General features: G+C 39.1%; 1 protein-coding gene across 8 annotated transcripts in view; it reads right to left on the bottom strand.

Moving 5' to 3' along the window:
- Positions 1–24,201, bottom strand: part of TRPM6 (transient receptor potential cation channel subfamily M member 6) — a 204,504-nt gene that overhangs the window by 22,300 nt on the left and 158,003 nt on the right. For 7 of the 8 annotated variants that reach the window (XM_045042481.1, XM_045042483.1, XM_045042484.1 and 4 more), the window contains 6 exons: positions 13,302–14,437; positions 13,006–13,118; positions 8,431–8,554; positions 5,022–5,113; positions 3,451–3,509; positions 1,883–1,908 (listed from right to left, as the gene is read on the bottom strand). In XM_045042481.1, coding sequence (XP_044898416.1) covers positions 1,883–1,908; positions 3,451–3,509; positions 5,022–5,113; positions 8,431–8,554; positions 13,006–13,118; positions 13,302–14,437 — 1,550 coding nt within the window. Of the gene's footprint in view, positions 1–1,882; positions 1,909–1,936; positions 2,440–3,450; positions 3,510–5,021; positions 5,114–8,430; positions 8,555–13,005; positions 13,119–13,301; positions 14,438–24,201 lie in introns of those variants that run through there. The other variant, XM_045042486.1, reaches the window with a different exon arrangement.

The raw sequence follows: 24,201 nt of genomic DNA on the forward strand, positions 1-24,201 counted from the left end.
CAGCAAGTGCAAATGCCCAGAGGCAGGACCATAGAGAATGTGGCCAGAGTGGACTGTGCCGAGAGGAAACGGGTTTGGAGAGTGGGAGGAGGGGCAGCAGATCAGGAGGGCCTTGTGGAGCCTGTTTGGACTTCGAGTTTACAGAGTGTGATGAGATGCCATTGGAGAAGAGTGACTTGATTAGAATTTCAGTTTAAAAGGGTTATTCTGGCTACACTCTGGAAATTGACTGTCAGAGAGCAATAGTTTGGAGGCCATCCTGTAACCCAGGATCAAGATGAAGAGTGGTACGTGGGGGTAGCAAAGTGATCAGATTCTTGATATACTTTGAGGGATGGGTTGGAAGCGGGGGTGTGGGAAAACAGGAGTGAAATACGATGGCGAGACTTTGACCTCAGCAACTGGAAGGATGGAGTTGTCATTTCCAGAGATGAGTGAGGAAGGAGAGGGTGCATTTTGCCTGAGATGTCTTCTAGACGCTCAAGTGGAGGGGTGCCTAGGAAGGTGGTCATATTCTATGTGGCAGAAATGTTGACCTAAAGAATGAACTTGAGCCTGGAAATTTGGATGAGGGCCAGGCTGTCGAAAGCACTGAGAAGGACTAAGGAATTTGCAGCCAATCCTGTAGGTAACGGGAAGTCCCTGGAAGCTTCGACATAAGTGACGGTTCATCTTTCAGAAGGTAATTCCAGGGTGAACACGGGAAGGTGCAAAGGGAGAGAAACCACCAGAACGCTAACATGAAATAAAGGGCAAAACTTTTTTTACTTAGGAAAATAAATGTTGGAGGCTGTAAGGCAGAAGCAAGTGGGGTAGGGCAAAACAGACACCTTCTGAGGATGGGGGGCGGGAGGTGGGGGTAGTACGGAGTTAGAAAACAAAGTTGATGGCTAAGAGGAGTGGGCTGGGAAAGGCAGTATACATGAGTAAGAGGCCCAGTTTGGGTAAAGGAAGAGTAAGTGATTGGAAACGCCAGGCAATAAAGTAATACAATTAATAGCCCAGGAAGAACGGCCTCCAAGAAACTTTGAAAATGGATAAAATGGTCAACATCAAATGCTACAAGTTCCATGAAGACTAAAAAAAAAAAAAAAAAAAAAAGGTTGTGTGATTTGGCATCTAGAACGCAGCTTCAGTAGAGTGGTGGGGACAGGCACTATGCAGAGCAGATGCTAATGCTTTCTCATTAATTTCGAGGTGGATAGGAGTGGCAGTTTGGAAGCTCGGTAACATCGAGAAAGCAGTTATTGTTTCTTTGGTACAGAAAATGACTTAAATATGTACGCAGTTGAAGGAGAAGGAAGCAACTGCAAGAGCTACTGAAAACCAGAGAAAGTGGGATGGAACAAGGCCGTGGAAGAGAAGGAACCCCATCTGCATCAAGAGGTCAAGAACATGGAAAGGAGCTTATAGGCTGTGGTGAAGTTTGAGAACAGCCTTGAGAGTGGTTTTGCTAGGGAGTTGTCTCCCATGACCTAGCCCTACGCAGCCACTTGGGGCACAGAGTCCTACAGGAACCATACGGAAAGGGTATCCACATATAAGATGAATAGCTCTTAATGAGCTATACGTAAAAGCTCATTAATTGACAGGAAGAGTTGTCGAACAGTTGAAATGAGCTCAGTGGAAACACTCTCACTCACAGAGGAAATTGGAAAATCACTGTCAAAAATAGGCAGTTCAAAAGAAAACTTTAAACCATACATCAATCCTGATTTATGTGGAGAAAGACAATCAACTTTCTACTTTTCTACTGAACTTTCTACTTCGTGTAATAGGCAAAATCATAAATAGAACTTCAGGAACTACAAAAATCTCAGCAGGGCAGTGAACTTCACCATGAATAAAATGAAAAATAACATGTTTAAATACAAAAACTTACTGTCAACTCCATTTGAACTTCTCAACCTGTTTGAAAAACGAAAATTGTTTAGATAATTCTTTAAATCTGTCAATGACCAGGAAAAGGAAAAGTATGTGCAATAGTAACAATACAGAGTCTATATGTCTATACATATGTATGTGTGTGTGTGTGTGTTTTCTTTGAAAGACGTGTCGTTTGACCCCTATCCCTATCAATAGAGAAATGGTTTGCAACCCTGCGATTATTTTCATAGAAAAATGAATACCACATATGTGTGTGATTCATTTACTGCACACGCTCTAAGCTAACCAATATAAGACTTCACTGTGTTTGTGTTGTTCTGGATCAATTAAACTAAAGGGTTCCTGAACTATGCAAAGCAGATGCCTACAAATGAGTCTGTGAATGTCTCCGGACAAGTCTACAAATCAGTTTCATTAGCCCACGTGGCCCCTAAATGTTCATGGACTGAAATTAACTCTCTGTAAATTGTTACTTGCCCTGCTCAAGTGCACAAGTGGCCACAGGCAAGTCTGAATAGACGCATTCAGAGAATATCTCCAGTATTGAAGGTCCTCAGGGAAGAAAGTACAATTACAATTATTGTTTAATTTCATGCTGCAATAACCCAGTACTCTGCATGAGCACAAACTACTGAACCTCTGGGAGGAGAAAGTCATGTGCACTTGGAGTCTAGAGGCAGGCTTGCACACAGAGACCTTGATGGCAGTTCCAGAAAAAAAGGCCATCTCAAATAGCGCTGGCTGAAAACTGCAAGTCACATTCCAGTGCTTAGGATCAACTGGCCTTCACACGTTAGATGGTTTAGAATTCTGTTCCCCCAGCTGTACAGACAACTTGATGATGTAACTAGAGAAGTCCAGAAAACACTACAAATGAAATACAATAATTTTGCTTGGCTGGTTTTCAAACTTTATTTCTCGGAATAAATAAAATTCCAGGAAAATACTCAAGCCTACACCCATGTGACTTCTCTATCTCCTCTCTCTCTCTCTCTCTCTCTCTCTCTCTCTCTCTCTCTCTCTCCCGACCCCTATCTTCCCTTTGCTACGTCTCCATCCTTCTCAAAGAGTTACTGCTTTGATAGACACTTAGGATGTTCATGAGAAACCAAAAATAAAAATGATAAACCTCATAAACTAAAATTAACAATCTGAAAAAAAAATCTAAAGAGAAAACTACCAGGTTTTCAGTCTTTTTCTTTAGGCCAGACAGATTTGTCCTTACTCTTGAACGCAAATTTCACAATCTTATCTGTCAGAGAAGTTAGGATACTCATTATTCTGCATGTGCTTTTTTTGACACTGAAAAGGCAAATGTTTAATCTGCTGTGGTAATATGTGTTTCATTATATTCTTAAAAGGCACTGAGGTGAGATCTTAGTGCCAGAAATGGGAAAACTTGAGAATAAGTGATTTTCCTTCTTGCTACCAAGAGAAAAATACTATCATTGCAAACACGTTTTTCCCCCTCTTTTCCTGACCCGATGAAACCTTTGTTCCCAATCATGTTAAAGAAAAAAGAAGCCAAAGATGCTTTAAAAACATACATTTAGAAATACTCACAGGGAGTTCCTATTGAAGCTGGTGCTCCTGGAGTTCCACAAGGAGTTTTTGCTCAGATCCTGAGTGGAAGGGAAAGGTCATTGCACATTCACCCAGCATTCTCCTACCCCAAGCTTCTGGTTAATACATTTGCAATACACATGCCTTGGAGGGCATAGTTCTTTACCGCCCCCCCCCATTCTCTAGCTCAATACTTCCCTTTTACTGGATGCACTAAATTCAAGTTAGAAAGATGCATAATGTTAGCACAATATCTGAATAACTCAATGTGTTGACTGACTTAAGCAGAATGAAATTATTTTTGTGGGGACATCATAGAGAGAATGTAATGTATTAAAGGTTTTCACAGAAATGAGAGTGAAGGGTCAATGATGTGGAAGAAGGAACGAAGGTTGAAGTTGACAAGAAACGTCAATCATTACATCATTATGTCTTCTATCAGGATATTATTGTTTCAGTTGATGATTATTTAGAATAACATTACCTTGAACTTATCATTCTATTTTCTACTTAGATTCATCTATTACTTCTTGAAACCTGGTACGCTCCAGGCATTACTCTAGGTGTTTCCACTGGTGTTATTTTTGTTATCCACTGCCAATAATCTCATAAGAATGGCATTAGCCCCATTTTAGACACATAGCTAACAGAGCTCAGAGGTTAATTAATATACGTAGCTCTGAAACCCAAGAAGTAGCAAAGTAGGATTTGATATGGCAGGCATGTTCTTGCCTCCAATCACCTACCTCCAAGCAGTCTTACGTTTTATTTTCAAAACCTTCTACAAATTACATTCATGAGCTCATTAGCATACATTCCTACAGGTATTGTGGATACGGTTCCCAAGTTCATAGAAACGACATGCAAACCAAGAGCAAAATTAGATTTCTTGCATTAGTCTAACGAGATCACACTTCCCACATGGTGGATGGTAGTAAAACAGAAACATATCTGCAGATGTGAGAAACACAAGACCACAATCAGAGAACCTCAGTGTTGGAGAAAGACAAAGGGCCCTTTACCCCTCAACACCCAAATCCCCCCCCCCCCGCCCCAACACATCTGCAAAAATGTTTGCTCAGCCTGGTTGACTAACCACACTCAGTAAGGAACTTACTGCTTCCAGAAATAAACCATTCCATCCTTAGAAAGCTCCAATTGCTAAAAATTCCTCCTCAGAGTGGGCTGAAATCTGCCTCCCGGTACCTTCTATATGTTGACTCTAGCTCCACCTTTTAAAGCGTATTGAAAATACCTTATTTTTCTTCCACGTGGCAACATTCATGTATTTCAAAACAATTACAAAAATTCCTGAATTACTTATCTTTCATGTTAAAAACGCCCAGGATAAATTACTGGATGGACAGATACAGTGAATGGAGAAGAAGGAAAGAAAGGCAGGGGTTGGGGGCAGAGTGAACAACCTGAGCATATATTCAAAGCAAAGATTTAAGTGTAATACCAATAAAAAGAGGAAGCCAATTACGGGGCATAAAGGTAAGACAGACACAGTCAAGGAGTTAGAGAGCGTGTGCACACATTTTTTAAAATATCGAATAAGATGTTTTTACCTCTTGGGACTGCTTTAGATAATCACTGACTTGTACAGCATGCCGTTCAATTTCTTTAGTTTTCATTTTCTGATATATAGGGGGTTCTAGACCTTGTTAAAAGGAAGAAAAAAAATAGAGAATACATCAAAATGTGTTACATTCAAATTACATCCCTAAATAGAAAGATCTGAACATAGTACGTTCATCTAAATTTGAACATGTTTTTTTTTCTCTATTTAGCAAGTGTTACCAAGATTCTTTTGTCCCTTTTTTCTCAAATGGTTGAAAGCTATATATTCTACAGTATTTCTATTTGTCAGTAGTTTCTTTTACATTTATAATAATGTATGCTCTCTATCAAAGTCAAGAATTAAATGATCCATGACTTGTCCTCCTACAAAATAAAACCTTTAGCAATTTTTTTTTAAACTCACCTTCTCCTGTACCCTATTGTCCATGCTTTATTTAAAACACATGGAATTTTCATTCCAAATTGTTAGGAATCCTTCCTGAACAACTGCATCAAGCATCATAGTAGGCTACTTAAAAAAATAAAATGAAACAAAAACAAAAGATAGCAAAGAATGCCAGCAGATAGGTTTAATTATCATCTCTGTCTTAAAAACACATTACAAGGATCATTATTGTCATTATGTTTTACACTGATACCTGCAGAGTCACTGGCATATAGTAGGTATCCAATAATAATTTAATTATTGGATTGGATTAATTCTGAGAATAATGTTTGGGAGTCCCTCGCTAAATGTAGGAGAAAACAGTTGTAATTTTCTCCCCAAATGATTTTATGCTGAAAATACACACACACACACACACACACACACACACACACACACACACACATATACACACACACACAAACACACACACACACACACACAAAGTGCAAAAAACCCATTGGAAAAAAATCATAAAATGTCATATGTGATATTTTTGTAATATCATAAAATTATGATCAATATGGTTTCAATGTATTAGAATACATTAAAATTAAAATACCTATAGGAAAAGTTAAAAATAGACTTTTCATTTTCATAGCTAAATTCCTCAGAACTTTTCTTTTTGTATTTAACGAGAGCTTGTATTTAAAGAGAGCTGACAGGGTATCACCCAACCCTCAAATTTTTTTTTAATTCTTTTTCAATTAATGCTTAACACGGACACATTTCAAAAAAAAAAAAAAAGAAAAGATTCTTAATTCAGATTAACCAAATCTCAGTAAACGTCAGATTAACTAGACAAACGGACTCAGCCTATTTCCCTACATCTTGTCTTCCTTTCTGATCACTGGACTTGAGATTCTTTTCCAGAACCCTCCTGCTACCTGCATCTTTCTCTAGTTGAAATTCAACGGAAATAACTTAAATAACTTGGGGAGGGGAGTGAGTGGAATGGGTGGGGGCGGGGGGTGATCCCAAGGTACAGACTTCCGGCTGTAATAAAAGTAAGCCCTGGGGAGGTAGTGTGTAGTGTGGTGATGGTAGTTAACAACACTGTCTTGTGTATTTGAAAGTTGCTGAGAGAAGAGATCTTAAAAAGTTCTCATTACAAGGAAAACAAGTGTAACTATGTAAAGTAATGTTAATTCAACTTGTTGTAGTAAACATTTCACAATATATATGTATGCTAAATCATTACATTGTACACATAAAGCGAATACAAAGTTACATAGGTCAATTACATCTCAATGAAAAAAGAACTTGAATAATTTAAGAAAGATATATAATAATTTAAATATCAGTTAGACTATTCATAAAAAGTATAATATATAATAAATATAAAATATTTTATTTTGCATACTACATATATAATATCAAGTAAGATATATATATAATATCAAATATATATATATTTTTTGAGTCATATCTGTAGATGAAGGGAGTTCTGAATAATTTCTAATATCTCTTTCAGCTGGAGTCCACTTGATTCTCAGTGAGTTAGTAGACAATTGAGTATTTTAAAATATAAACCAAGGTTTCTCATCCACTAGTATTTGGGGTTGGATGATTCCTTGTCAGGAGCAGAGAGACTGTCCCATGCGTTGTAGGAGTTTTAGCAGCATCCCTGGCCTCTACCCACCAGATGTCAAGAGTACCTGCACCTTCCTTACTGGTGACAACCAAAAATATCCTCAGACATTGTCAAATGTCCCAGGGAAGAGAGGTAGGAGGTATAGAAAATAGCCCCATGGTTGAAAACAACTAACCATAGGACAAAGCAAGGTTTTTAAAGAAGCATAATAACAAAGATTTCAAGACAGTATCTATTTGTACCTTAAGTCTAGTCTTTCAAGTAATTTTAAATCTGTATGAGTCCTGGGTCACACAGTTCCTTCTGTTTAAAAATTAGTAAAAGGGAGTGTGAGGAAGACGGTAGCAGAGTAGGAGGACCCTCGGCTCGCCTCTTCCCACGGACACAACTAGATAACTACCAAATCACCCTAAATACCCCAGAAATTGACCCGAAGACCATCAGAACAAACTCCATAACTAAAGGTACAGAAGACGCCATGTCAAAGAAGATATTTGTGCACCCATGTTCATAACAGCATTATTCACAGTAGCTAAGAGGTGGGAACAACCCACGTGTCTATTGATGGATGAATGGATAAACAAAATATGGGTGACAACTGCATTTCATCCTGCCATGGTAGCCATGGAGGTGCCCCACAGAGATCTTGGGAGACCTGTGTTGAACATGACAGAGCTACAACATGGTGGAACCCGGGTCCCTGCGTCCCTACACGGAGGGCTGCCTGTCAAACATTAGCACCAGGCTTTGCTTAAAAAAGAATAAACCTCAAATGTGTGAAAGAATTAATAAGGGTCTCTTATTGTGTAATGCAGGAAGTTCCAAGTTCTGATCATTGCTACCAATTCTGTTCATAATCTGCCTTCATTTTACCTGTCCAGCCTTATTTCACATTCTCTGCCTGCCTCATAGTTTTTATTTGTAGCCTGTTGATACATCTTTTCTCCTCTACAAACTCCATTAAGAGATACTTGCCCATGGATTAAATGCTGTATGACAGCAGTAATAATAAGTCATCCCACTGAGTTCTGTGCAAGGGTGCATATCAACCTCTCATGAACCTGAAGAATTTATAACATTAGACAACCCCCCACTCCATACAGCAGACTGAAGTACAGTCTCTGAGCCAGGTTTAACAGCTCTGAGTATGAGACTATCTACTCCTTAATTTTTCTTTTCTGGATCACAACAACTATTCCATTAAATGAATGGAAATTTTGTCCTTTTCATAAAAGTTAAAAATCGAAAAGAGCTATTCTCCTAAATGGGTGTTGCCACCCTCTCATTCTCTCATCTCCACTTAGAAGAACATTAGGGACCACCACTGGTCTGCGGGTAGTGTGAGGAAACTCCTACTAGAGTCAAGACTGTTACATACTTATCTGACTATATTTGGACACCGTAAGCCAGTTCTTGCTGCACTCCTCTTCTTCTGAGATGTTACTTTCTCCTGGCTCGGAATTCAACTGGTCGTTTGGGGAGCAGGTATCGACCATTATGACCTGGAGGGAAAGACACTTGTTGGAACATAGTGACATTAATCTGAAAACATTTTGAGTCATTAATGTGACTCAGAGAGGTACTATGGCGAGCAGCAGTGGTTGTTAACATTGGCTTCACATTTTAGAATCACCTGGAAATCTTTGAAAACTCCTATCAGCCATGCTGGCAGGACATAAGCACACATGTAATTACTATTTGTGGCCATGACAGAGAACTAGGGGGGGGGGGGAGGGCAGCAGCTGTCAAACCTGAGTGTAAATCAGAATCACTCAAGCCTATGCTAAACCACAGATCACTGGCTCCTACCTCCAAGATCTGTGATTCAGTAGGTCTAGAGGGAGAAAGGATTTGAATGTCTGGTAAGTTTCCAGGTAACACTAATACTGCTGATAGGAGACCACAATTTGAGAACCACTGGCACAGAGCAAAAAAATAATAAATAAAATAAAATAATAAAATAAAACAATAAAACAAAATAAAATAAAATAAGGCTTGGATCTAAAAAGAGCTTGTGTTGGAACACTAGATTTGTCACTTAGCAGTTTTGTGAACCTGAAGGGTGCCTGGCTGGCTCAGTCAGTAGAGAGTCCATTACATGAACTTGGACAAATGTCTGTGAGTCCCATTCCCTTTGTCATTAAAATAACAGGTAGCCAAGAGGCGCCTGGGTGGCTCAGTCGGTTAAGCATCTGACTTCGGCTCAGGTCATGATCTCATGGTTCATGGATTCGAGCCCCACATCAGGCTCTGTGCTGACAGCTCAGAGCCTGGAGCCTGCTTCAGTTTCTATGTCTCCCTCTCTCTCTGCCCCTCCCCTGCTCATGCTCTGTCTCATTCTCTCTCTCCCTCTCCCTCTCTCTCTCTCTCTGTCAAAAATAAATAAAACATTTAAAATAAATTTTAAAAAAATAACAGGTAGCCAACAATAGTGGCTGCCTTATGTACTAACCAGAAGACAGAGAAGAAATGAGGTATATTGACAAAATACAAAGAAATAAACAAATTCAAGTTATTAGTACCTGAGCCCAGTTGCAATTTCTAGTTAAATTCTGGTCATTCTAATCATTGCAAAAAATAAATCTACCAAATTCATATTTCATAAGATTCCAGCAACTCATAGCATTTTCCCTGAAAGAAGAGTCATCTTTACCAAGCTAAATCTCTCCCTGAAAAAGGTAATTTTACATAATTGTCTTTATACTTATCTCTTTGCTTTAGCTTCTCATTCTAAAAAGAACCTAGGTGCTTTTAAAAATGCATCCAGATTATTATACAGAAAAATGAGGCAGAACATTAAGATCAGGAAAGGTGAAGTCCTATGGAATGCTAACTCAGAAGTAAGACTTCCTAATAATAAAAAGATTCACTAATAAAATGTGAAAATGTGAACATAACATATTGGAATTTGTGGGATATAGTTAAAACAATGGTTAAAGGGGATTTTATACCACTAAGTACCTGTATTAAAAGACAGTCTCAAATCAATGACCAAAGCTGCTTTCTTAACAAACTAGGGGGGAGAAAAAAGCAAATTACACCCAAAGTAAACAGAACAAAAAAAATAATAATAAAGAGCAGAAATCAATGGAATAGTAGTCAGAGAAAATCAATGAAAACAAGAACTGGTTCTTTGAAAAGATCAATAAAGCAGGTAAACCAGTAGCCAGACTGATCGAAATGAAAAGAGAAAAACACAAATTTCAAATATGACAAATGAGAGAAGCGATGTCACTACGGACCTCCTAGACAATAAAGGGATAATAAAAGAATATTATAATACTATAATGCCAATAAATTCAACAACTTAGATGAAATGGACAAATTCCTTGAAAGAGACAAACAAATAAAGCAAACTCCAGATGAATCAGATAGCCTGAATAGCCCTCTATTACAGAAATTGAATTTGTAGCTAAAATCTTTCCCACAAAGATGGTTTCATTGGTTAATTCTACCAAATAATAAAAGTTGAAATAGTATCAATTCTATACAAACTCACCTAGAAAACTGAAGAGAGAATACTTCCCAACTCAGTCAGTAAGCCCAGCATCACCCTGATACCAAAACCAAAGACGTTACAAGAAAAGAGACCTAGGGACAAATATTCTTCAAGAATACAGATGCAAGAAAATCTTATTAAGGTTTTAGCAAAATATAGCATACAAAAAAGATAATACATCATGATCAAGCAGGGTTCATCGCAGCCAGGTTGATTTAATATTCTAAATAGTAATTCTATGTTATAAAATTAATCAATATAATTAATTATATTAACATAATAAGAAGGAAAAACCATTTGTTTATATAAATAGGTGCAGAAAAAGCACTTGACAAACGCTGAGATCTACTAACATAAAAATTCTCAGAAAACAAGGTGCAGAAGGGAATTCTTTAACTTGATAAAGGGCATCTACATAAAAAGCTACAGCTAACACTGTATGTACTAATAAAAGCCAAATGTTTTCCCCCTAAGAGCAGAGACAAGGAATGGACTCTGCTTTTACCACTTTTATTCAGTCTATAACTAGAGATTCTAGCCAGTGTAATAAGGCATGAAAAATAAATAAAACACATCCTGATTTGAAAGAAAAGTAAAACAATCTTCATTTGTACATAACATGATCATTTATATAGAAAAGTCTGCAGAAGCAACAAATCTACTCAAATTAATAAGCTTAGCAAGATTGTAAGATAAAATAAATATTTTAAAAGTATATTTGTATATACCACCACCAAATAATCAGAAATTATTTTTTTATAATTTCATTGATAATAAAATAAAAAATATTAAGTACTTATGGATACATTTTTAAAAATATGTGCAAGAACTGTACACCCAAAACTATAAAATGCTGCCAAGAGAGATTAAGGAATATCTAAATAAATAGACATATCATGCTCATAGATCAGAAAAGTCATTACTGTTAAGATGCCAATTCTCCCCAAGATGATTCACAGAATTCTACTCTCCCCAACAAGTTTCTCTGTAAAAATTGTCAAGCTGATTCTAAGTATATGTGGAAATACAAAGAAACTAGAATAGCCAACAAACAAACAAAACCTTTGAAAAGGAAGAAAAACTTCAGCAGACCTATACTATGTGATTTCAATATTTAATATAAAATTATAGTATTCAATATACTGTAATATTATCATAAAGATAGACATATAGGTAAATGGAACAGAATATATCCAGAAATAGATCTACACATATTATGAACACACATGGCCAATTAATTTTTGACAAAGGTGTCAAGGCAACCCAATAGGAAAAATATAATCTTTTTACCCGAAAATACTAGAAAAAATTGATATTTGTATTCAACGAAGGAAGGGAAGAAAGAAGAGACAAAGAAAGAAAGTGGGGGAGAAAAAGGAAAAAAAGGGAGGAACCTCAATCCTTACCTGTCACCATATACAAAAATTAACTCAAAGTGGGCTAGAACTTAATATAAGAGCAAAAACTATGAAACTTCTAGAAGAAAACATGAGAGAAAATCTTAGTGATCTTGGGTTTTGCAAATTTTCTTAAACATGATGCAAAAAGTATAGACTGAAAAAAACAAGCAAGAGACTTCATTAAAATAAAAAATGTATGCACTTCAAAGTACATTTATGAAAAAGCAAAAGGCAAGCCACCAAGAGAAAATATTTATAAAACATATATCCAACAACGGGCTTATATCTAGAAAAAAACTCTGACAACTTAATAATAAGACAACCCAATTTTTTTTCAGGGAACTCTACGCCCAAGGTGGGGCTTGAACTCATGACCCCCCAAGATCAAGAGTTGCATGCTCTACTGACTGAGCCAGCCAGGTGCCCCTCAACAATCCAATTTTTTAAGTAGCATATTTAAACAGACAGGTGACCAAAAAAAGATATATGGATGTCAAATAAGCATGTGGGAAGATACTTTGCAGCACTAGTCGCCACAGAAATGCAAATGAAATCACTGTGAGATACCATTACACAGCCACCACGACGGCTAAAATTAAAAAGACGGGGCATACTAAGGATTGGTGAGAATGTGCCCCACCGAAACACTCATAAACTACTCCTCAGAAACTGGTGGGAATGTAAAATGGCACAGCCACTTGGAAAAGCAGTTTGGAAGTTTCTTCTAAAATTAAACAAATACTCACCATATGACTCTGACATTCCACTCCTAAATATTTACCAAAGAGAAACTGAGACATATGTCCACACAAAGACTTGTGCACAAATGTTCATAACAGCTTTGTTTGGAATAGCCAAAAACTGAAAATAACACAAGTGTCCTTCAGCATGTGAGCTGATAAATGAGCTGTGGCATTTCCACTCTGATGACTCTTAAATCTTCACTCCTTCCAGTACAGTGCTATTTTCTAGCGTGCCTGGCACTTTACAATAAAGAGAAACCAAAAAAAGATAGGCTACTACCTCTACTGCCAATAACATGAAAGACACTTACTGGCACCTGTAGCCCTTGTGTTTTCTTCTTTTTCTTTGACAACCTCCTATCCTTGATTAGCATTTTTGTCCTGATCCATGCTGACTGCCTGATCTCTGAGGATCTTGAAAGATCTGTAAAGGAAAGCATTTGCATGAAAAAGTTTAAGAAGATTGTACAGGGGGCCATTTGGTTTTACAGACAGCTGAGAATGGGGAGAATGAGGATGTAGTTAAAGATCATCGACCTTTAAAACATAATAGCCATGCATAGAATTTAATAGTTTATTTTTTAACAAAAATAAAATCACTTCTTACTTTTAATCCTACAGATCTTCAGTTTCTCCTCCTTGTGGAATCTCAAACTATGACTCCGAGTGAAGGGCCTATCTCTGCGGAAAGGATTGATCCAAAAGGATGTGTTTGGCGGCAGCCATGGTCCCACTTCTGAGCAATCGCTACTCTGGGCCAAGCTTGATGAGTTATCAGACAGGGATCTGACCCGGATCTGCTTCTGGCATTGGTCATTCTCCTCACCGCTACAAGTGGAGGCCAAGCAGGTTTGCCATTTTTTCTTGAGGCTAAACACGCCAGTTTCATCACCTTCTGAAAATGCCCAGTTCACATATCCACCTCCAACTTGCATGCTTTCAGCTTGAGAAGGGACGGAGGTCACTTGCGTGGGTGCTGGTGTGCAAATCAAAGTGGGTGGGACTTGCTCCCCCTTGTCTTCTCTGGCTGGTGTGTGAGCAATTGACTCGTACCGTTCCTTGGGTTCAGCCACTGAGCCCTGAGCTGAGATACCTGGGGTCTGCCAAGTCAGATGAACAGGGACCTCATTCTGGGCGACCTGTTCAGTTGCCATCACATCTATACCTGCTTCCATAGATGGTCTGAACAGGGGCAAGTCAATTTCCTCAGAAAAAGGAACTTGCTTTAGATAAGAGGGGACCAGAAGAAACTGGCCATGCTTTGGGTGTGTTTGTGTGTAAAGGGACACTCCAGAAGCAACTACACTAGTTTCTGTGTCTTGCTTTTCCTGCTCATCTCTTACATTTGAAGCCTTTCTCTGAATGTCTGTAATCTCAAGAAGGGGTCCCCTCTGTACTCTTAGGGTATGCTGACCTCTGGCCAGGCTCCGCAGCAAAGAAGGAGGCATGCTATAATACTGATATTTCTTCTCCCCAGAGATCTCCATGCTGCCTAGAACCCCTGCACAGATGACATTGTTCCAGCTGTGGGGAAGTTTTCTGCAAGTAGAATGCTTTCTGTTGGCCAGGAGAGCCTCATCCTCTTGTAAGGTGTCAACAGCAGAAAGGACTTTTAGGGTATCCACCGTTAGGGCAGAGAGGTCCTGCAGGTGCCCCACTTGGCTGTCCAAGGACAGTAAGGAGTCCTTTATAAAAGACACTTTTTCGTTCATTTCTTTCAGCTGGAAGTACATCTCTGTAACCCTGATGGTAAAGGGAGGGAGAAAACCAATAAACGCATTAAGCTAAGAAGAACTTTCCTTGTTCTTCTCCCATCCTACGGCCAGCCTTAGGAGGCTCCTCAGCCTAAGCTGCTTCCCCAAGTTAGGTGAGTCTTCTGCCTTCTCATCCCAGGTGATCTCCCCCCCTCCTATAATTCCCACTATCTCCCCAATGAGGAAACACTACAAATCTGTATTTCTAGCCCTTATTTCTAACATTTCAGAACCACATTTCCAGCTAGTTATCCCTCCAATTGTTCTATCAGCCCTATTGTATTCATTAATATATTCATTAATTTGCATGACAAACATCTGAATATCTCCTACTGACAAGCCCTATATTACTTTGGATACAGAAAAAAGATCTTGAGGAAGAAGCCAGAATGAGAGGAACAGAATAATCAAGTATGTAATTAGAAAAAAAAAATTATAGATCTTAAACAACAACAACAATAAAAATCCAAGTCTACAGTTCAAATAGGCATCCCAAGCTGCAAGCAAAACCCATTCTAAGAGACCTACATTCAGAGAAAGCCTCAGCCAAATTTTTAAAATTATTTTGAAAACTTTAACCCAACATTATGATGTTTAGCCGTGGATTCATGTAAAAGCAGTACAAGACATTTTCAGCTGGAAGAGTCAAAAGGCAAATCGAATCTAATTAAATGTATTAATTGACTTAGAGACAGAGAGAATGAATGAAGGAAATGTTGGTTAGTATCATCTGTATATTTATAAATACCTCCAAATGGGGATGGGTTTTACTCTGTGCCCCCAGAAAGAGATATGTTGATGTCCTAATGTCCCAGTAACTTGTAGATTGGGACTTTATTTGGAAACATGGTCTTTACAGTGATAATCAAGTTGAATTGAGGTCATTACGGTAGGCCCTAAGCCACTATGGCTGGTGTCCGTATAAAAGGGAAATCTGGACACAGTGAGAAGATGATGTGAATATACACAGGGAGAAAGCCACCCTAGGACTTCAGTGATGCATCTACAAGCCCAGGAATACCAAGGATTGACAGTAAACACCAGAAGCTAGAAGAGGCAAGGAAGGATTCTCCACTAGAGGCATCAGAGCAAGCATGGCCCTACCCCTACCAACTTCTTGATTTTGGACTTGTAACCTCCAGAGTGGTGAGACAACAAATTTCTGCTGTTATAAGACACCCAATTTTTGGTACTTCATTATGGCAGCTTAGGAAACTACTTACATCTTTCTAAGCTTAACAATTAATACAATAAATTACAAAATGTATCAGACTTGGTTACAAAAAATAAACTCCTACACATAAAAATATAACACTTTAAAATAAATGGTAAGTGGGAGATTATTCTAACAAATATGATGAGGTGTTTGTATCCTTCGATAAATCAAAACTTTTATGAATTGTTATGGAGAAAAAATTAAGGAGAATCCAAAGGATGTGAACAGACAATTCACAAAAGACAAAATATAAAAGATAAGGAAATATGGTAAAATATTCACACTCATTAGGTATGCAGAGAAATGGAAATGAAAACAACGATGAGCTCATCTACACTGTAACAACATTTTTTTAGCCTCGCAAATGATTAAAATAACTCTATGGGGACAAGGATGCCACACTGGGCCAATTAGGCAATGTACATAAAGAGGCTATAATTGCACTGTGCTAAAGGTGATAGAGATATTCTTTACATTACGAGATAGAATATCATGCAGCTGTTAAAATCATGTTTACATTGTTAATAGTAATTTCCTTTGGCTATTTCTGATGGTAGGCATGGGGATGGGATGTTGTTATGTTCTGTTGTACACTTCTAAATTTGATATAAACACTTTGTAAGTCAAGCGAAAGTAAACGTAAAATTATGTTTATACATAATGTTTTTACTTATTGAAGAAACGTTTTGGATGTGTAAGGGGGGAAGGGAGTAAAATACAAACTTGTATGATTTTATTTATTTATTTATTTATTTATTTATTTATTTATTTATTTACTTATTTATTTACTTACTTATTTATTTACTTATATACTTATTTATTTTAAGTTTCTTTGTTTTTGAGAGACAGAGTGCAAGTGGGGGAGGGGCAGAGAGAGAGAGGGAGACCCAGAATCCGAAGCAGGCTCTAGCCTCTGAGCTGTCAGCACAGAGCCCGATGTGAGGCTCCCTCGAATTGCAAGATCATGACCTGAGCCGAAGTCGGTCACTTAACTGACTGAGCCACCCAGGTGCCCCCAAACTTGTATAATTTTAACTAAAAAAAAAAAAAAAGTATATATACACATACATACATACATACATATATGACAAAACTGAAAAAAGAACAACATTTTCAGAGTGGGCTCTGGCTTATGACATATTTTCTTTCTTTTCTTTCCCTGTTTTATTCTTTTATTTGGATAAGCGAATATTCTGAGCAAATTCTCTATAATGAAAATCTTTGATAAACGGAAATAAAATAGTGGTGCCTGAGTGGCTCAGTTGGCTAAGTGTCTGACCCCTGATATTGGCTTAGGTCATGATCTCATGGTCATGAGATCGAGTCCCATGTCAGCCTCCATACTGGGCATGGAGCCTGCTTAAGATTCTCTCTCTCCCTCTGCCCTTCCCTGACTCATAATCAATCTCTCTCTCTCTCAATCTCAATCAATCAATAAAGTTAAAGAAAAGAAAAACCAGCAAGGGAGGGAATCTTATCCAATTTCATGGCTGACATGACCATATGCATGAATTAAAAATGATCCCCAGGAGGGACACCTGGGTGGCTCAGCCAGTTAAGCATCTCACTCTTGACCTCAGCTCAGGTCATGATCTCATGATTCATGAGATCAATCCCTGCACCTGCTATCAGCACAGAGCCTGCCTGGGATATTCTCTCTCTCTCTCTCTCTCTCTCTCTCTCTCTCTCCCTGCATCTTTCTCTCTCTCCTTCTCAAAATAAATAAATAAACTTAAAAAAAATGATCCCCAGTCTAATGTGGGGACTGGAAGAAGCAGTGATTATACTATGGAGAATTTAGCATTCGGGTGCAACAAGCACTTGCCAAAATAGTGTGAGACTTTCCCTCTCTAGAATATACCTCAAGCCACATGGATCGAGACATCTTCCACTTCTTTCTGGGAGCTTGGCAGATAGGAATTAAACAATAAAGAGGGTGGTATTTTCTGTGTTTATTATACGTGGGTGGACCCCTCTTTTCTTACTTCTGCTATAGAATTCAACTTCTGTAACTCAATAGAGGCTTAATAAATGCTTCCTGACCCTCTGGAGCCTGCAAAGCTAGAATTGGCAGGGATGATGACGGAAAGAGCACAAAATATATGTATATCCCTTTCCAAATATGCTTAATTAGAGCCTCTCCATCTAGTGCACTGTTTCATCTAATTCAAAAACAGTACAGTCTGAACAGCAGTAATGGAGGCTCATTAAGTTCCATTAGCAGCAGTCCCATCGAATGGATACAATAGAAGCCAGCAACTATTCACAGCAACAGGTAACATGCTACAATAGAGACCTGTTAGACAAATAACCTGGTCACCCTCACGTCGGGTCCTCTTGCTTTTATGGGCACTGTTTATTTCAAAGCATTATGTCCTGTGAAACATATTTTGATTATATTCCTCAGCCACCAACTGCATTAATTTAATCTAAACTTTCAGTCGTTCTTACATATAACATAAATTCTTATAAGTTTCGTTTCCCCTGTGCAAGGTTTTTTTTTCATATAAAGTTTATTGCCAAATTTTTTCCCATACAACACCCAGTGCTCATCCCAACAGGTGCCCTCCTCAGTGCCCATCACCCACCCTCCCCTGCCTCCCACCCCCATCAACCCTCAGTTTATTCTCAGTTTTTAAAAGTCTCTTATGGTTTGGCTCTCTCCCTCTCTAACTTTTTGTTTTTTTCCTTCCCCAAGGGAAGGCCAGTATGGTTATTGTTTAACTGTGGTCTTTGAACAAGATGTTTTAATAAAATAAGGTTATAAGAAGTATAATTATAACCATCATGATAATCGTAATATTCGCCTAGTGCTCACTATGTGCCAGGCACTTTACAAAGACTCTACATAATTATTTTATTTAATCTGCATAACAACCCTATAATGTAGGCATTACTTTTATCCTTTTCATAAAAGAGGTTGAGCCGGTCAAATGGTTGGGGATAGAGGGAGGCTTCAAACCCAGACGGTCTGACTCCACATCCAGTGGCATTAACCCCTGCACTCTGGCACCTCTGGGCAACTCATCGGGGATCTAGACAAAGTTCTCACGGGGGCCTTTGAGGCCTAGGAAGGGTTAAACAAATTACACCAAAGTTTCCCACGCTGGGAGGTATTCACAAATGTTCCTCAGTAAGGTTTCACAGCAAAATAATGACAGGACCTGCTTAAGTGACAACTCTACTGAGTCACAATGTGACTTGTTTTAAAATGATGGTGGAGTCGTAGGAAGGACCCTCTGCTTGCCTTGTCCCTCAAATACAGCTAGCTAAATATCAAATCATTCTGAACACCCAGGAAATCTATCTGAGGAGCAAAAGAGGCCACATCATGGAAGGCAAGAGGTACAGAGACACGATTTGGGGGAGAAAAGAATTGCCAGCGCTGCAGAGGGAAGGGAGTTGCGTTCAGGGACAGGAGATAGAGAGAAAAAGAGACTAGAACACAGGGCTTTGCACCAGAAAAACACGTCCCCATAACCACTGACGGGGAAAGCAAGAGAGGCTGATTATCACAAGTTTTTACAAGGCAGCGGAGCTCAGTCTGAAGTTTGAGAAGTCTGTGGCATGGCCAGGGTAGAGCCTGGCAGGCACAGAGGTGCTCCCGTGGAGGAGGGCAGAGGCCCAAAGCAGACAGTGGTTTCTGAGTATCCCGTGGGTCACCCTGGGAGACAAAGTCCCCCTTGGTCGAGTGCATTTGGGAGAGGCAGCACTGCCTCTCTGGGAACGAAAGAGCCAGGAGGCACCACTGAGCCGCCCTGCTCATCGGCATACGAGCAGAGATGCCTGCCTGACCCGGATGCCGCCGTTTTGCTGCACTTTACCACAGACCCCCAGCCCCTGCATGTTCAAGGGACTGCCCTTCTGGGACAAACCAGCACCTGCCAGGGCGCAGCAAGACCGCCCCCACCCCCCTCCCCCCGCCCCCCATTATCAAGGTGGGTCCCTGCCGTGCCGGGTCTCTAACAGTTGGATTTCTGAAACCCAAGCAGCAAGCCTGAATTAAACACAGGAGCACTGCGCTGCCACATGGGCAGGTGGGCTCGGACACAGACAGGGTGAAGGCAGGGATCTGACAGAAGCCTGGGATAAAAGAGGGGAGATGGTTAAGTCTTCTGGGAGGGATTCCTGAACAGCAGCAGGCACGAACTCCCCTCTGGGGTGAAAGCAGGCTGATGCCACTGTTCACTCCTCCCATCAGCGTGGACAGACTTCGGAGACGCAAAACCCACGGTGGAGGCTTGAGCCTTGCTTACGTGAAGCCCCGCCCCCTGCACTCTGCAGGTGCTTCCGAGCTAGGGCAAGTGTGCCCCCGAGAGGCAGAGCAGCAGCGGGCCCCTCCCCCAGAAGACCAGCACAAACCTCCCACATGCACCAAGTCTACTTGCCAGAAAGTGCTGCAACGTTTCAGCAACAGGGGAAATAGGATCTAGCTTCTTTTAACAAGGAGACCAAAACACACCTAGTTAAAACCTGGAGCACAATGGACAAGGTGGTAATACTTCCTACTGCAGACAGGAAGAAACTCTGCAGAAGACGGACCTGAGGGAAAGAGCAGCCAAAACACAACAGCAGAGTGCACACCTCATACGCCAAAAACACTTCCTCACGCCCCAGGCCCTGGGCAGTACATGACCTCTCCTTAATATAGCCATTATTTTCAGGAGCAGGAAACATAACAGGCTTTCCTAACACACAGAAGACAGAGGCCTAGACAAAAATGCCAAGATGGAGGAATTCATCCCAAAAGAAAGAACAAGAAGAGGTCATGGCCAGGGATCTAATCAAAACAGATATAAGGAATATGCTTGAGCCAGAATTTAAAACAACCATCATAAGGATACTAGCCAGCCTTGAGAAAAGCATAGAGAACACCAGGGAGTCCCTTACCCCAGAGATAAAAGACCTAAACACTAGTCAGACTGACTGGATGTGCTGACCATGAGAATGGAAGAAGCAGAGGAACGAATACATGATAGAGAAGATACAATTATGGAAAATAATGAAGCTGAAAAGAAGAGGGAAAAAACAATACTGAATCACAAATGTAGATTTAGGGAACTCAGTGACTCCATTAAGCATAATCGCATTTGTATCATAGCAGTGCCAGAAAAAGAGAGGGAAAAAAGGGCCAGAAGGTTCCTTTGAGCAAATTATAGCTGAAAACTTCCCTAATCGGGGAAGGAAACAGACATCCAAATCTAGAGGGCAAAAAGAACTCCCATCAAAATCAACAAAAGCAGGCCAACACCAAGATATTTCATAGGAAAATTTGTAAAATACAGAGATAAGGAAAGAATCCTGAAAGCAGCAAAGGAAAAGAAGTCCCTAACCTACAAGGGAAGACAAACCAGGCTGGTAGCAGATCTCACCACAGAAACTTGGTAGGCTAGAACGCAGTGGCAAGATACAGTCAATGTGCTGAATGGAAAAATATACAGCCAAGAATACTTTATCCAGCAAGGCTGTCATTCAGAATAGAAGGAGACATAAAAAGAGTTTCCCAGAAAAACAAAAAGTTTGTGACTACTAAACCAGCCCTGCAAGAAATAAAAGCGGGGGGTGGGGAGGGGATGCCAGGATGACTGTTGGTTAAACCTCCAACTCTTGATCTCAGCTCAGGTCATGATCTCACGATTCGTGAGATCGAGCCCCATGTCAGGCTCTACACTGACTGCATGGAGCCTGCTTGGGATTCTCTCTGTGCCTCTTTCCCTGCCCCTACCCTGCTCATGCCTTCTTTCTCTCTCTCTCTCTCTCTCAAAATAAAAAAATAAACTTCAAAGAAATATTAAAGAGGACTCTGAGTGGGAAAGAAAGACAAAAAACAACAAAGACTAGAAAGGAACAGAGAACATCTCCAGAAACACTGACTTTACAGGTAATACAATGGCACCAAATTCATATCTATTAATAATCACTCTGAATGTAAATGCGCTAAGCGCTCCAATCAAAAGAGACAGAGTATCAGAATGGATTAAAAAAAAAGTGCCTACAAAAGACTCATTTTAGACCTAAAGGCACCTGCAGATTAAAAGTGAGGGGATGGAGAACCAATTTATCATGCTAATCGACGTCAAAAGAAAACTAGAGTAGTGATACTTCTATCCGATGAACTAGATTTTAAACCAAAGACTGGACAAAAGATATGGAAGGACACCATATCATAATAACGGGGTCTATCCAACAAGAAGATCTAACCATTGTAAATATTTATGCCCCAACTTGGAAGAACCCAAATACACAAATCAATTAGTAACAAACATAAAGAAACTCGTTGATAATAATACAAGAAAATTTGTAAAATACAGAGATAAGGAAAGAATCCTGAGAGCAGCAAGGGAAAAGAAGTCCCTAACCTACAAGGGAAGACAAATCAGGCTTGCAGCAGATCTCACCACAGAAACTTGGTAGGAAAATTTGGGACTTAAGGGAAAATTAGGGACTTTAACACTCCACTTACAGCAATGGACAGATCATCTAGCAGAAAATCAGCTAGGAAACAATGGCTTTGAATGACACACTGGACCAGATGGACTTAACAGATATATTCAGAACATTTCATTCCAAGTGTCCATGGAACATTCTCCAGAATAGATCACATACTGACTCACAAATAAGGCTTCAACAAGTACAAAAAGACTGAAATCATACCTTGCATATTTTCAGACCACGATGCTATGAAACTTAACATGAACCACAAGAAAAAATTTGGAAAGACCAAAAATACATGGAAGTTAAAGAACATCCTACTAAAGAATGAATGGGTTAACCAGGAACATAAAGAATAAAAAAAAAAAATACATGGAAGCAAACGAAAATGAAAACACAACAGTCCAAATCCTTTGGGATGCAGCAAAAATGGTCATAAGAGGAAATTATATAGCAATACAGGTCCTCCTCAAGAATAAAGAAAAGTCTTAAATTTTAATACTCAACATAACCTTACACGTAAAGGAGCCTGAAAAGGAATAGCAAATAAAGTCTAAAGCCACCAGAAGAAGGAAAATACAAATATTTGAGCAGAAATAAATTATATAGAAACATACAAACAAACAAAATAACCAGTAGAACAGATGGATAAAACTAGGAGCTGGTGGTTCTTTGAAGGAATTAATAAAATTGATAAACCCCTAGCAAGATTTATCACAAGAAAAGAGAAAGGACCCAAATAAACAAAATCACGAATGAAAGAGGAGAGATCACAACCAACACCACAGAAATACAAAGAGTTATAGGAGAATACTATGAACCAACAAATTGGGCAATCTAAATTCCTAGAAATATATAAACTATCAAAACTGAAACAGGAAAAAATAGAACATTTGAACAGACCCAAAACCAGCAAAGAAATTGAATCGACAATCAAAAATCTCCCAACAAACAAAAGTCCAAGGCCACATGGCTTCCCGGAGGAATTCTACCAAACATTTGAAGAAGAGTTAATACCTATTCTTCTCAAATTGTTCCAAAAAATAGAAATAGAAGTAAAACTTCCAAAATCATTCTATGAGGCCAGCATTACGTTGATTCCAAAACCAGACAAAGTTCCCACTAAAAGAGGAGAATTACAGAACAAAGAGGTGAAGATTCTCAACAAGATACTAGCAAATTGAATCCAACAGTACATTAAAAGAATTATTCACCACAATTAAGTGGCATTTATTCCTGGACCACAAGGGTGGTTCAACATTCATAAGTCAGTCAACAGGATACACCACATTAATATTCTGTAAATAGATGCAGAAAAAGCATTTGACAAAATACAACATCCATTCTTGATAAAAACCCTCAGCAAAGTAGGGATAGAGGCAACATACCTCAGCATCATAAAGGGCATATACAAAGACCCACAGCTAATAATATCCTCAGTGGGGAAAAACTGAGATCTTTTCCTCTATGGTCAGGAACAAGACAGGGATGTCCACTCTCACCATTGTTATTTAACACAGTAGTGGAAGTCCTAACTTCAGCAATCAGACAACAAAAAGAAATAAAAGGCACCTAAATTGGCAAGGAAGAAGTCAAACTCTCACTCTTCACAGATGACATGATACTCTATGTAGACTCTATGAAAGACTCCACCAAAAAAAACCTGCTAGAACTGATACACGAATTCAGCAGACACACAGGATATGAAATCAACATACAGAAGTCTGTTGCATTTCTATACACCAATAATGAAGCAACAGAAAGAAAAATCAAGGAATGGATCCCATTTACAATTACACCAAAAATCATAAGATATCTAGGAATAAACCTAACCACAGAGGTAAAAGATCTGTACTCTGAAAACCATACAATACTTATGAAAGAAGCTGAAGAACACACAAACAACTGGAAAAATGTTCCATGCTCATAGATTGGAAGAACAAACATAGCTAAAATGTCTATACTACCCAAAGCAATCTACACATTTAATACAATTCCTATCAAACATCACTGGCATTTCTCACAGAGCTAAAGCATACAATCCTAAAATTTGTATGGAACCACAAAAGACCCTGAATAGTCAAAGCAATCCTGAAAAAGAAAGC

The sequence above is a fragment of the Felis catus genome, chromosome D4, assembly GCF_018350175.1.
Source record: "Felis catus isolate Fca126 chromosome D4, F.catus_Fca126_mat1.0, whole genome shotgun sequence".
NCBI lineage: Eukaryota > Metazoa > Chordata > Mammalia > Carnivora > Felidae > Felis > Felis catus.